This window comes from Elephas maximus, chromosome 8 (genome assembly GCF_024166365.1).
Source record: "Elephas maximus indicus isolate mEleMax1 chromosome 8, mEleMax1 primary haplotype, whole genome shotgun sequence".
NCBI lineage: Eukaryota > Metazoa > Chordata > Mammalia > Proboscidea > Elephantidae > Elephas > Elephas maximus.
The window spans coordinates 94633764-94649003 of record NC_064826.1 but is presented as its reverse complement, the minus strand read 5'-3'; the positions used below and the strand labels follow the sequence as shown (position 1 = coordinate 94649003).

Below are 15240 nucleotides of genomic sequence, written 5' to 3'. Positions count from 1 at the left end.
CTATAAAAGAGAATTATATAATATAGAGACAGTGTTGGTGTTGTCTTTGTGAATATTCAAGAGAAATTTCATCCTGGACTCGGCATCAGGAAAAACCTATGAATCCCCTAAACAAATGGTTTTATTTTATATTTTTTAACATTCTGAAGAATGAAACTAAAATGCTCTCTTTTTTTTTTTTTTAAGGCCACTAGCACCTTACCAATTGTACAGTCTCCATTTCTGTGTTAATATTATTTTTACCTTTATTAATTTGCTGCCCTTATTTTCTCTCCCTGTTTCTTTCAACTATTTTCTCCTTTCATATTTTGGTTAATTTTATAAACCATTTTAAATCCTCTGAGGAACAAGTAGAACAAGACAAGATAGAAATAGATATGGATAGAGATAAAGACAAAAATGGAAATAGAAAAGGAAAATAGAGACTGATGGGGGTGGTGGAATGGGGAGAAATAGGTGTCAGTGTCCATTGTGTGAGGTAGAAAATCACTATGAGGATGTGGATCTTAAAAGGGGGTGTGGGAGGAATGCCTATGTATTTAGGCATCAACATATTTCTTGCTGAAATCCTACCAATCACTCAAAATAAATAGGTTCTATATAGAAATGGAAACCCTGGTGGTGTAGTGGTTAAGTGCTACAGCTGCAACCAAAAGGTCGGCAGTTTGAATCCAACAGGTGCTTCTCGGAAACTCTATGGGGCAGTTCTACTCTGTCCTATAGGGTAGCTATTACTCAGAATTGACAGCAAGGGGTTTGTAATGGGTTTTTTAAATATAGAAATAGTTTACAGTACTAATTATAAAAATATTTAATCTCATAAAATTGGACCTGTTTTACTACTATCAATTTAGGACTGTGATAAAAATTTTCAGATATTTTGCCAGGGCAAAATATTTTTCCTAGATGTATTTATCTGAAATGTTTCATTTTTTTCTCAGAATTCACATACTAAATTATAATTGCACTGAAGCACTACTCCCCTTTCTGAAAATTAAAAGCTATTCACTTCCCCAGAGGATGTGACTTGAAATCTGAGACAATGAGCTGTGCTCACTCTCCTCTTGCTTGCTTTGACTGATCTTTACTGAGTCAAGAAATTGAATTTAAATTACCGTACGGCACATTTGAAGCCTTGGTTGAATATCAAGGAGGTTTTAAAAAGAGATGAATATCTAGAGCCCACGGAAAATAACACCCAAGAACCAAGAGCAACTCTATGTGACTTACGAAGCATTTGATTGTTTACTATGGAAGGACTACTGGGTTCTTTCCACATGTAGAATTTTTCCGTCAATCCAAATTTCTAGAGTTAAGCTTATATGCACTTCACAAAAAAAAAGAAAAAAAATCAAAGACAGGTTGAGTGTAAATTACTTCATTTCCTTCTTACTCTGATAGAGTAATAGGGAGCACCAACATCTGCCTCATCCCCAGAAAACTGCTTTCTCCCCAGATTCTCCTGCCTTTAGTACAAGGGCATTTCCTAGGTAAAAGTCTCTGTGTCACTACAGCCAAAAAAACCTGAAGGCAGTGTGATGGTTTACTCTTTAGGTTTTAGTTAGCATGGATCATTTGTGTATTTAAAAGGTCCTGTCCTATTCCATTAGTTAGTCTTTCTACCCACACAGAATTGACTCGATAGCAATGGGGTTTTTGGGGGGCTACCACACCCACACTATGGCTCTGACAAGGCATTGCTGTATATTCAGATTAATACGAATAAATCAGTTACATTCGTAGATATTTGGCGAAATTTAGATATAGGTAAGGTAGTCATGGGTCATATCAATGCTCTAAGAGTTACTTTATCTTAAAAAGAATAAATATAATTCATTCATTAGGATATGTTGTTGTTCTCAGGTTCCATCAAGTCAGTTCTGACTCATAGCTACCCTATGTACGAAAGAATGAAACACTGTCCAATCCTGTGCCATCCTCACAATCTTTGCTAAGTTTGAGCCCATTGTTGCAGCCACCGTGTCAGTCCATCTCATTGAGGGTCTTCCTCTCTTTTGCTGACCCTCTACTTTACCAAGCATGATGTCCTTCTCCAGGAATTGGTCCTTCCTGATAACATGTCTGAAGTATGTGAGACGAAGTTTCACCATCCTCTCTTCTAAGAAGCATTCTGGCTGTACTTCTTCCAAGACAGATTTGTTCCTTCTTCTGGGATTCCACGGTATATTCAATATTCTTCACCAAAACTATAATTGAAGGCATCAATTCTTCTTCAGTCTTCCTTATTCTCTGTCCAGATTTTGGGTGCATATGAGGCAATTGAAAATACCATGGCTTGGGTCAGATGCACTTTAGTCCTCAAAGTGACATCTTTGCTTTTTTAACAATTTATCATTAGGATACAAACATCCCCATTTGCACAAAGAATAACATTTTGCCTTTCTTTTTAGTGGTCTCAATTGCAGATTCATTTTATCGCATCAAGCAAACTCAAAAGATGTGTACCACTTTCCAAAGAAATGTGACTTTTTTTTAGTATAACTAAAGGGAATATTTTAACTAAGAGAAATGCACCAAAATGATTCCATCACCCTTTGAAGATTAAAGTTAATAAAAATAAAATGGTGCCAATGTAAAGACAGAAATCTTGACCAATTGCAAAGACCATGAAAAACACAAAATTCTTTCATTTTTCTCTGAATTATCTTTGATTCAAGTGCCTTATTCTAGACTCTTTAGTTGTGTTCTAATATTTTTCACCAGTCACCAATCTACATATTCTAGAAGTCATTATGATCTTAGCCAGAGAAACATAATTACAGTTATGAGAAATAAGGGATGTATACAACAGCTTTATTTTTCAAAGAGGATAGCCTTATTTTACTATTTTTCACTATTAATAATCAGCTAAAACTGTAAGTACATAAAGTAGAAAGTAAAAGATCATTGCAAAAACTACGGAGATTTAAAAAAAAAAAAAATTGAAATGTACCCAGCCAGACTTTTTCAATGTATGTATGGACATACACTTTTTCTCCCAGTACCCTTGTTGTTGTTGTTGTTGTTGCATGCTATCAAGTCAATTCTGACTCATAGCAACCCTACAGGACAAAGTAGAACTGCCCCACAGGGTTTCCTAGGCTGTAACCTTTACAGGAACAGATAGCTACAAGAACGTATTTACAAAAAAAAAAAAAATCAATCCCAATTTCTAGTTAACCATAAAAACTAGTTCACCATATACCTATCTCAAAAACATTTTTTCAGTTCTATAAATCCTCTCTCAAACTCTACTCATTTTCAAACTGAAGGTACATATCTCTAACAAAACAGGATTCAATCTTCATAATTTCTATACCTTATATACATTTTAACAGAGCCCTGGTGGCACAACGACTAAGAGCTCAGCTGCTAACCAAAAGGTCAGCGGTTTGAATACACTAGCTGCTCCTTGGAAACTCTATGGAGCACTTGTACTCTGTCCTATAGGGTCACTATGAGTAGGAACCGACTCAACGGCAACGGGTTTTGGGTTTTTTATATACTTAACACCATGGCTTTTAATTTGCAGTATCAAACTGATAATCACCCTTCCCAGAAATTCTTGATGTAATGGTGCTTTGCAATGTTTAGTCCTCCGTAGAAAACTTCAAAAGCAACAGTAACACGGTTTTACTTACGAGAGGTTTTGGAAGCAAGAAGAGTAACTCGGGAGCCTCCCAAGAAGCGAAAGCCCATTACATTCACCTGATCATCATCTGACTGATTGGCAAAGCCTACGAAGAAAAAAAAGAATCATGTTACATAAACACAAGGCAGATTAACTGCCTACATTGGAAATAGGAAGCTTAGCTGAATAACCAGTTTTTTGGGGGGTTTTGTTGTTTGTTTTTTTAAATTCAGTAGTCATGATTACAGCCCATATGTATGAACAATGCTATGTTAACTTCATTTCCTTAGTAGCTTCCAATTGCTAAAATTTTTGACTTACAATATAGTTCTAGAATCATTTAATTTTCTTTCTTCTATTATCAGACCTGGTTGATTTCAGATCTGAGGCAGGAAACATAAAGGATGAACCCAGAATATCTTGTCATACAGATAACAAGGAAGCTATCAATAATTATTAGGGTTATATGAAAAGGACTTAAGGGTCAACTTAAAGAAGCTACCACTGGCTAGACAAAAATATTTGAGCATCAAAAATGATGATAGAAAGGGCCACATGAACCAGAGACCTACATTATCCTGAGACCAGAAGAACTAGTTGGTGCCCGGCCACAATCGATGACTGCCCTCACAGGGAGCACAGCAGAGGACCCCTGAGGGAGCAGGAGATCAGTGGGATACAGACCCCAAATTCTCATAAAAAGACCAAACTTAATGGTCTGACTGAGACTGGAGGAATCCCGGCGGCCATGCTCCCCAGACCTTCTGTTGGCACAGGACAGGAACCATCCCCGAAGACAACTCATCAGACATGAAAGGGACTGGTCAGCGGGTGGGAGAGAGACGCTGATGAAGAGTGAGCTAATTATATCAGGTGGACACTTGAGATTGTGTTGGCAACTCTTGTCTGGAGGGGGGATGGGAGGATAGAGAGAGAGGGAAGCAGGCAAAATTGTCAAGAAAGGAGAGACTGAAAGGGCTGACTCAAGAGGGGGAGAGCAAGTGGGAGTAGGGAGTGAGATGTATGTAAACTTATATGTGACAGACTGATTGGATTTGTAAACGTTCACTTGAAGCTTAATACAAGTTATTAAAAAAAATGATGATAACTGCAATGAAATGAAATACATAAAATACATTTAGTGGCATGAATTAATACTGACAATAAAATCAAAGCAAAACCAAAAAACAAATGGTCATTATTGGATTATCCTCTAGAATTAACTCATTATTTCAAAAACTGGTCCTAAAAAGAAAGAAACAAACATCATCCTGTTGTCCCTACTCAAACTACACTATGTAATCAACAGTAGATAAAGGAAAGGTCTCAGTGTAAAAATATTCCAGCTAATAAACGAAGATCAAAATAAACAGAATATTACCATTTTGCAACCACTAATAAACAAGTGGGGCTCAGCATTGAACATCAATGGCTGCTACCATCACGAAAGAAAAAAGAGAAGACAAACAGATATAACATGCCCCCTGTAAAAACTGTATACTACCACACATGAAGTAGCCTGGTCAAAATAATCAAATCTGACTCTATTAACTCTAGAAACAACTGCCAATCCACAGACAACACAAGGGACAGAAGAAAATATTAAACAACATTTCAGGGATGTAATCAGCAAAATTCAGGCTGTGGGAAACTCACAAGAGTTTCTCACAGTACCCTTCAACAAATAAACTGCCATTTAAAAAGACAGAGACAGATGAAGGAGGAAACATTTTAAAAAGGGAGAGAGAGAGACTAAAATTGGGTCAAAAAATTGCAATAAGTGAATCACATTTAACTCAAAAACAAACAAATAAAAATCATAACATTGGAGACTTTCACTTTGGAAGTGAATGACTAGCAGTAAAAAATGTAACTCCAAGCATAAATATATAAAATTATCATCATTATTATCTCTTAGAAAGATAATCAACTATTTAAAGAGCATTTAATAACAAATATGTAGTGGGGTTTATAGCATATATAGATATAAAATATATGACAACAATAGGACAAAGGCCAGGACAGGACAAATGAAAGTAGGCTACTGTATGGTTTTTATGCTACGAGTGAGTTGCTATAATATCACCTAAAGATAGACTGCAAGAAGTTAGAGATATATACTGTAAACCACATATTTTCAATGGGAAATACTGTCCCCACAGAAGCAAAAATAGATTCTTGATGGGGTAAAAAAAAAATCTTACTATTTTTATCTGTAAAGCACAGATACTCATACAAAATATAAATAGATATAGAATATATCTGCATTATTAAAAATTTATGGAGATGTCTATATAGCCTTCCTGGGGGGCAGGCAATAATAAAAAAAAGTTGAGAAACACTGTTGTAAACTTAAAAACAACCAAAACAAACAACTAAAACAACAATGAGCCAACAAAGGTCATAAAATGGAATCATAAAATATACTCAATACCGAAGGATGCAAAAAAAAAATTTTTTTAAGAATAAAAAATAAACAGAACAAATAAAAACCTAGAGCAAGATAGCAGATTTAAGCCCAACCCCATAAAATGTAAAAGGTCACAACATGACATTTTTACTATCAGACTGTGTAAAAGAAGCAAGACCCAACTCTATACTACCTACAACAAGCCTATTTTAAATATAAAGAACCATAATAACTTAAAAGGAAATGTATACATAAAATTGTAACACTAGTGAAAAGAAAGCTGAGGAGGCTATGTCAAATTATTAAAGGGGATTTAAGGGCAAAAAATATTAATAAGAATAAAGAGGATTATTTCATAATAAGAGGACATAACAATCGTGAACTTTAATACACTTAACAGAGATTTAAAATATATAAAGCAGAAATTGGAAAAAAATATACAGCCAGATATTTCAACACCCTACTATCCAATAATTGATAGTAGTAGACAGAAAATCAGTAAAGACAGAAAACTTAAAAAACACTGATAACAAGATCACAGAGTTTCTGTTTGGGGTGATGGAAAAGTTTTGGAAATGGATAATGATGACAGTTGCACAACATTATGAATGTAATTGATGTCATTGAATTGTACACATAAAAAAGCTTAGAATGGAAATTTTTGTTATATATATTTAACCACAATAAAAAAAAAAAAACCACTACCAGCAAACTTGCCCTAATTGACATTTATATAAAACACTATACGACAAAATCAGAATACCTGTTCTTTTTACACACACATAGAACATTTACCAACACAGTTCCAACCCGGGGCCATAAATAATTCTTAATAAATTTAAAAGATTCATGTCATAAAAACATATTCTCCAACCACAATGGAATTGAATTATAAATCAATAAGAAAAAAATCCATGAAAAATCCCCGAGCGTTTGGAAACTACCTGTTGTTGTTTGTTGTTAGATGCTGTTGTGTCAGTTCCAACTCATAGGACCCCACATATAACAGAATGAAACACTGCCCACTCCTATACCATCTTCACAATATTAGGTATGTTTTTTGAGCCCACTGTTGCAGCCACTGCATCAATCCATCTCGTTGAGGGTCTTTCTCTTTTTCACTGACCCTCTACTTTACCAAGCATGATGTCCTTCTCCAGGGATTGATCCCTCTTGATAACATATCCAAAGTAAGTGAGATAAAATCTTGCCATCCTCGCTTCTAAGCTACATACTACACTTCTAAGCAACACTGAGGTCAAAAAAGAAACAAAAAGAAAAATTGTAAATCTTTTGAGCAACAAAAGACAAAAGAGATAAATGGGACCTCATCAAAATTAAAAACTTTTGTTCATCAAAGGACTTTATCAACAAAATGAAGGGACAACCTACAGATCAGGAGAAAATTTTTCAAAACAATGTATCAGATAAGGGGCTAATATCCAAAATATATAAAGAACTCTTGTAACTTCACAAAAAAAGACAGAGAACTCTATCGGAAAATTGCCCAAAGGACTTGAGTAGACATCTCTCAAATAAAGAAATACAAATAAATAAATAAATCTCTCAAATAAAGCACATGGAAAGATGCTTTATATCATTAGTCATTCAGGAAATGCAAATCAAAACTTTAATAAGATACCACTTGACACCCACTAGAATGGCTATGATTAAAAAAGAAAACAATAGGTGTTGGCAAGCATATGGAGAAATAGGAACTCCACTGCTGGTGGGATTATAAAATGGTATGCCTACTGCGGAAAATAGTTTGGAGGTAGATCACAAAATTACCATATGATTCAGCAATTCCACTCCTAGGCATACCCCCCCGGTGCCCCCAGTGCCGTCGAGTCGATTCCGACTCATAGCAACCCTATAGGACAGGGCAGAACTGCCCCATAGAGTTTCCAAGGGGCACCTGGCGGATTCGAACTGCCGGCCCTTTGGTTAGCAGCCGTAGCACTTAACCACTACGCCACCAGGGTTTCCACTCCTAGGCATATACACAAAAAATTGAAAGCAGAAACACAAACAGATACTTGTACACCAATGTTCGCTGCAGCACTATTCACAACAAACAAAAGATGGAAACAACTTAAATGTCCATTAACAGATGAATGGATAAATAAAATGTAGTACATTCAAACCAGATGCCGTTGAATGGATTCTGACTCACAGCGACCCTACAGGACAGAGTAGAACTGCCCCAAAGGGTTTCCAAGAAGCAGCTGGTGGATTCAAACTGCCGACCTTTGGTTAGCAGCCGAACACTTAACCACTGCACCAATACTGTGAAATATTACTACTCTGGCATAAATAGAAATGACATCCTGAAATATGCTACAACATGGATGATCCTTGAAGACATTATGCTGAGTGAAATAAGTAAGTTGCAAAAGGACAAATATTGTCCAGCTTATATGAAATATCTAGAACACGCAAATGTATAAAGACCAAAGTTTATTAGTGGTCACCAGGGGCAGACAGGAGAAAGAGTGAAAGGAGAACTCAATACTAAGGGGACACTGAGTATCTATTAAGGGTTATGGTAAAATCTGAGAATGGATAAGGGCGATGGTTGAACAACATAATGAACATAATTAATGTCACTAAACTGTACACGTTAATATAGATGGAATGGCAAGTGTTTTGCTACATATTTACCAAAATAAAAAATGTGCTTTGAACTGAATGAAAGTGAAAACACAACATTTCATAATTTGTGGAAAGCATCTAAAGCAGTATTTACATAGAAATTTATAGCACTAACCAATTATATTAACAATAAGAAATCTCTGTTTTCACTTTAGGAAACAAGGAAAAAGAAAATTAAGCCCAAAGTAAGCAGGGAAAATCATTTAAAAAATGGAAGAAAAAAATTTTTTTGTTTTCTCATCAGAGAAGGTTGGCAGGATGTGGCCAAGGATGGGGCACCTCTGAGAGGGGAACCACAGGAGTGGTATAACTTCAATACCAGGGGAAGTGCATCTGGAGCAAAGTGAGACAGACTGAGTCAGCAGAGCCTTATGAAGAAACTATAGACAGGAAGTGCACGTTTGCAGTGGCATGTAGGGGAGGAACAGAGGGTATAAGAGAGCTCCAGCCCCTCTGCTAAGTGCAAGAAGGGAGCAAGCTAGGAATTAGTGCAGGAACTGCCAGTAGAGGCACCTGGCCATTTATACAGGAGAAACCCAGAGAGGAGTCAACCCACACAGTGACAACTGGAACCCACCCTCACCAGAATCAGTCCTGTGCAGGCAGTCATCCCCTTCTGTCCCTACTAAACTCTTCTTCACTCCCCTCCCTTCCTAGACACACCTGCCATATGCTTTACCATGTACCCTGAAGCACAGGCAGACCAAGTCAAGATATGCAAACATCACTCAAAAGTGGAAAGTGGCAGCACTACATACAGCCCCTTTGTGGGAACTCCCTGAAGGATAGTGGTGAAGTGAAATCCTCTCAATGGGCAGAACTTCGAGCACTGCACCTGGTTGTTCGCTTTGCTTAGAAGAAAAAATGGCCAGATGTGTGATTGTGTATCGATTCATGGCATGTGGCCAATGGATTGGTTGGATGGTCAGCGACTTGGAACAGGATTGAAAAATTGCAAACAAGGAGATATGGGAAAAAGTATGTGGGCAGACCTCTCTGAATGGGTCAAAGAAGTGAAGATATTTGTACCTCATGTGAATTCTCAACCAACGGTGACCTCAGCAGGAGGATTTTAACAATCAAGTGGATAGGATGATGCATTCTGTGGAAACCAGTCATCGTCTTTCCCCAGTCACTCCCGTCATTGCCCGATGGGCTCATTAAAAAAGTGGCAATGGTGGCAGGGCTGGAGGTTATGCATGGGCTCAGCAATGTGGACTTCCACTTACCAAGGCTGACTTGGCTATATCCACTACTGAGTGCCCAATCTGCCAGCGCTGACCAACACTGAGTCCTGGATAGGGCACCATTCCTCAAGGTGATCAGCCAGCAACCTGGTGGCAGGTTGACTACATTGGACCACTTTCATCATGAAAAGGGCAGTGTTTTGTTCTTACTGGAATAGACATTTACTCTGGATATGGATTTGCGTTCCCTGAATTTCACACAATGCTAATGCCAAAACTACAATCCGTGGACTTACAGAATGCCTTATTCACCATCATGGTATCCCATATAGCACCATCTCAAATCAAGGAATGCACTTCACAGCAAACAAAGTGCAGCATTAGGCCCATGCTCATGGAATTCACTGGACTTACCATATTCCCAATCAGCCTGAAACAGCTAGCTTGATAGAACAATGGAATGGCCTTCTGAAGACATAATTACAGCACAAGCAACGTGGCAATACTTTGCAGATTTGAACAATATTCTCCAGGAGGCTGTATATGCTCTAAACCAGTGTCGAATATGTGGTGCCGTTTCTCCCATAGCCAGGATTCATGGTTTCAGGAAGCAAAGTGTGGAAATGGAAGTGGCAGTACTCGCTATTACCCCTAGTGACCCACTCACAAAATTTCTGTCTCCTGTCCCCATGACACTATGCTCTGCAGTTCTACAGATCTTAATTCCAAAGACAGGAGTGCTCTCACCAGGAGACACAACACTGATTCCATTGAACTGGAAGATAAGAATGCCACCTGGCCACCTTTGGGCTCTTCATGACTCTAGATCAACAGGCAAAGAAGGGAGTTACTGTACTGGCTGGTATGATTGATCCTGATTACCAAAGGGAAATTGGATTGATATTACATAATGGAGGTAAAGAAGAGTATGTCTGGAATACAGGAGATCCCCTAGGATGCCTCTCAAGACTACCATGCCCAGTGATTAAAGTCAATGGAAAACTACAACGGCCCATTTCTAACATGACTACTAATGGCCCAGACCCTTCAGGAATGAAGGTTTGTGTCACCCCACCAGCCAAAGAACCATGACCAGCTGAGGTGCTTGCTGAGGGCAAGGGGAATACAGAATGGATGGTGGAAGAAGGTAATCTAAATACCAGTTACATCCATGTGACCAGGTGCAGAAACAAGGACTCCAATTGTTATGAGTATTCCTTCCTTGTATTTGTGCATCAAATATTTTTTGTTTTCTTCACTCATAAAATATAAGATGTAAACAGGGCTAGTGTGCTTTCAGTTGTACACATGATAGTTGTAGCATGTTAGGAGCAAGTATGACTTTGTAATTGTCTTTATTTAGAGATTGTGTATGGTTTAAGGAGATGTGTACAGGTGCAAAGCTGACATGGGGTGGACCGTGATGGTTAAGGTTGTGTGTCAACTTGGCTGGGCCATGATTCTCAGTGGTTTAGCAGTTATGTAATGATTTTCTATAGGTAGGATCATATCATCCATGAATACAGATAATTTCTTTTCCAATAGGAATACTTTTTGTTTCTTTTTTTTCTTGTCCTCTTGCTCTGACTAGGATTTCTAATACAATACTGAATAGAAGTGGTGACAGCAGGTACCCTTTATCTTATTCCTGATTACAAGGAAAAAGCTCTCAATCATTCTCCGTTATATATAATGTTGGCTGTAGGCTTTTCATATATGCCCTGAATCACATTGAGGAATTTCCCCTCTATTCCAATCCTCCTTATGGTTTTCATCAAGAAAGGGTGTTCGATTTTATCAAATGCTTTTTCTCATCCATAGAGATGATCGTGTGGTTCTTTTCCTTAGTTCTATTGATGTGGTGTATTATGTTTATTGTCTAATGTTGAAACATCCCTGCAATTCCTGGAATAAATCACACTTCATTATGGTGCATGACACTTTTAATATGATATTGGATTCTGTTTGCTAGTATTCTATTGAGGATTTTTACATCTATATTCATAAGAGATATTGGCCTGTAGCTTTCTTTTCTTGTGGTGTATTTGTTTGGTTTGGGCATCAGGGTTATGTTTGCTTCATAGAATCAGTTAGGGAATATTCCACCTTCTCTACCTTTTGGAAGAGTTTCAACAGTGTTGAAGTCAATTTTCCTCTACACATTTGATAGAATTCTTCTGTGAAACCATCTGGTCCAGGACTTTTTTTTTGTTGTTGGGAGGTTTTGATCACTGATTCAATATCTTCAGTTGTTATGGGTCTGTTGAGACTACCGTTTTCCTCTTGAGTGAGTTTGGGTAGGTTGTGTATTTCTAAGAATTTGTCCATTTCATCTAGGTTACTCAGATTGCTGCCACATACTTGTCTATAATAATCTGTCATAATTCTCTTCGTTTCTATCAGGTCAGTTGTAATGTCTCTTTCATTTTTTATTTTGGTTATTTACATCTTTTCTCTTCTTTTCATTGTCAGTCTAGCTCGATGTTTGTTAATTTTATTGATCTTTTCCAAGAACCAACTTCTGGTTTTACTGATTCTTTCTATTGTTTTTCTGATGTCAATTTCATTTATTTCTCCTCTGATCTTTTTTTTATTTCCTTTCTTCTGGTAGGTAGAGAGAATTTTTGAAGACATAATGGCAGAAAACTTCCCAAAAATCATGAAAGACGAGATTTCCATCCAAAAAGCACAACAAACCCCACAGAGGATAGACTTCAAAAGAAATTCACCAAGACATATCATAATCAAACTTTGCAGAATCATATATACTGAAAGAATTTCAAAAGCAGCATGAGAAAAGCAAAATAGCACCTATAAGAGTGCTTCAATAAGATGAAGCACTGATTTTGCATCAGAAGGCATGCAATCCAGAAGGCAATGGGATGACATACACAAAGCCCCGAAAGAAAGGAACAGCAATCCAAGAATTATATATCCAGCAGAACTGTTTTTCAAAAATGAAGGAGAAACTAGGACATTCCTAGATAGGCAAAAATTAAAATGAATTTGTAACCACCAGACCAGCCCTACAATAAATATCAAAGGGGGTTCTTTGGATAGAAGGACCCCTGGTGGCACAGTGGTTAGGAACTATGGCTGCTAATGGAAAATTCAGCAGTTCAAATCCACCAGCCACTCCTTGGAAACTCTATGGGGCAGTTCTACTCTATTCTATAGGGGCACTATGAGTGAAAATCAGCTCAACAGCAACAGGTTTGGTTTTTTCTTTCTTTTTGGCTTTGGATAGAAAACCAACGTCATCACATTACTACCTGAGATAAAGACACAAGACAGCATCGCCCAGATAACAACCCAAGCAGACTTCAAAAAAAGTAAAACAAAGCTACAAAATAGATTAAAGGGAATCAAGAGATATTAAAAAGTAAACAACAACATCAAAACAAAAGGGGGAATGAATGATGTAGTTATAGAACTTCCATATGGAGAGGGAGTCAGGGAGATCTCAAGATATAACAGGTTGTTTTAAAATTACCGTGATAAATATAAATTTCAAAGTAACAACAAAGAAAAGTAAAAATTTACACACCAAACGAAGAAAACCAAAAAGACTCAGCAAACACAAAAACAATTAACAAATGAAAGGGGAACAGAATTGAGAACCCAGATGTAAATCCATCCACCTAGACACCTGATCTTTAACAAAGGCCCACAATTCATTAAATGGGGAATAGACAGTCTTTAACAAATAGCACAGGTAAAACTGAATGCCCATCTGTTAAAAAAAAAAAAAACAGGACCCACGCCTCACACTGTACAAAAAAACTAATTTAAAATAGATAAAAGACCTAAACACAAAACCAAAAACTCTAAATAGAAGAAAAAATAGGATCAAAACTAGAGGTCCTAATACACAGCATAAATAGCATAAAAACCATAACTTAATAATACACAAACACCAGAAGATAAGCTAGATAACTGGATCTTCTAAAAATTAAACATTTATACTCATCAAAAGACTTCACCAAAAGAGTAAAAAGAGAATCTGCAAACTGGGAAAAAAAAAATTGGCCATGACAAATCTGAAGAAGATCTAATATCTAAAATATATAGGAAAATCCAACAACTCTACAACAAAAAGACAAATAATCCAATTAAAAAATGGGCGAAGATATGAACTGACACTTCACCAAAGACGACATTCAGGTGGCTGACAGACACACGAGGAAACGCTTGAGATCAGTGGCTGTTAAAAAGAGAAATGCAAATCAAAATTACAGTGAGGTGTCATCTCACCCTGACATTACTGGTATGGATCAAAAAAACAGAAGATAATAAATGTTGGAAAGGCTACAGGGAGCATGGGATTCTTACACACTGCTGGTGAGAATGTAAAATGGTACAACCATTTTGGAAAATGATATGGCGCTTCCTTAAAAAGCTAGAAATAAAAATACCATACAATTCAGCAATCCTATGCATAGGAATATATCCTAGGGAAATAAGACCCATTACATGAATAGACACATGCACACCCATGTTCACTGTAGCATTATTCACAATATCAAAAGGATGGAAACAATGTAAGTACCCAACAACAGGCAAATGGATAAACAAACTATGGTACATACATACAATGGAATATTATGCAACAATAAAGAATAATGATGAATTTGTGAAACATCTCAAACATGGGTGAATCTGAAGGGCATTATGCTGAGTGAAATAAGTCAATCACAAAAGGGTGAATACTGTATGAGACCACTATTATAAAAACTCATGCAAAGATTTACACACAGAAAGAAACAATCTTTGATGGTTACTAAGGAGGGGAGGAAAAAACACTAACTGGACAATGGATAAGTGGTAACTTTGGTGAAGGGTAAGACAGTACACAATTCTGGGGAAGTCAGCACAACTTGACCAAAGCAAGGTCATGGAAACTTCATAGACACATCTAAACTCCCTGAGGGACTGAATTACTACGCTGAGGGCTGGGGACAATGGTCTCAGAGGACATTTACCTCAATTGGCATGACATAGTTTATAAACAAAATGTTCTACACCCTACTTTGGTGTGTAGCAGCTGGGGTCTTAAAAGCTTGTGAGCAGCCATCTAAGATACTCCACTGGTCCCACCCTGTCTGGAGCAAGGGAGAATGAGGAAAACCAAAGACACAAGGGGAAGGTTGGTTCAAAGGACTAACAGACCACAAGTACCAAAGCCTCCACCAGGCTGAGTTCAGCACAACTAGATGGTACCCAGCTACCACCACCGACTGCTCTGACAAGGATCACAATAGAGGGTCCCAGACAGAGCTGGAGAAAAATGTAGAACAAAATTCTAACTTACAAAAAAAGACCAGACTTACTGGTCTGACAGAGACTGCAGAAACCCC

At 37.4% G+C, this 15240-nt stretch overlaps 1 protein-coding gene across 3 annotated transcripts in view; it reads right to left on the bottom strand.

Annotated features, from left to right (window-relative positions):
* Positions 1-15240, bottom strand: part of BBS9 (Bardet-Biedl syndrome 9) — a 511186-nt gene that overhangs the window by 273982 nt on the left and 221964 nt on the right. For all 3 annotated transcript variants that reach the window (XM_049894336.1, XM_049894337.1, XM_049894338.1), the window contains one exon: positions 3642-3737. In XM_049894336.1, the coding sequence (XP_049750293.1) occupies positions 3642-3737 (96 nt within the window). The remainder of the gene's footprint in view (positions 1-3641; positions 3738-15240) is intronic.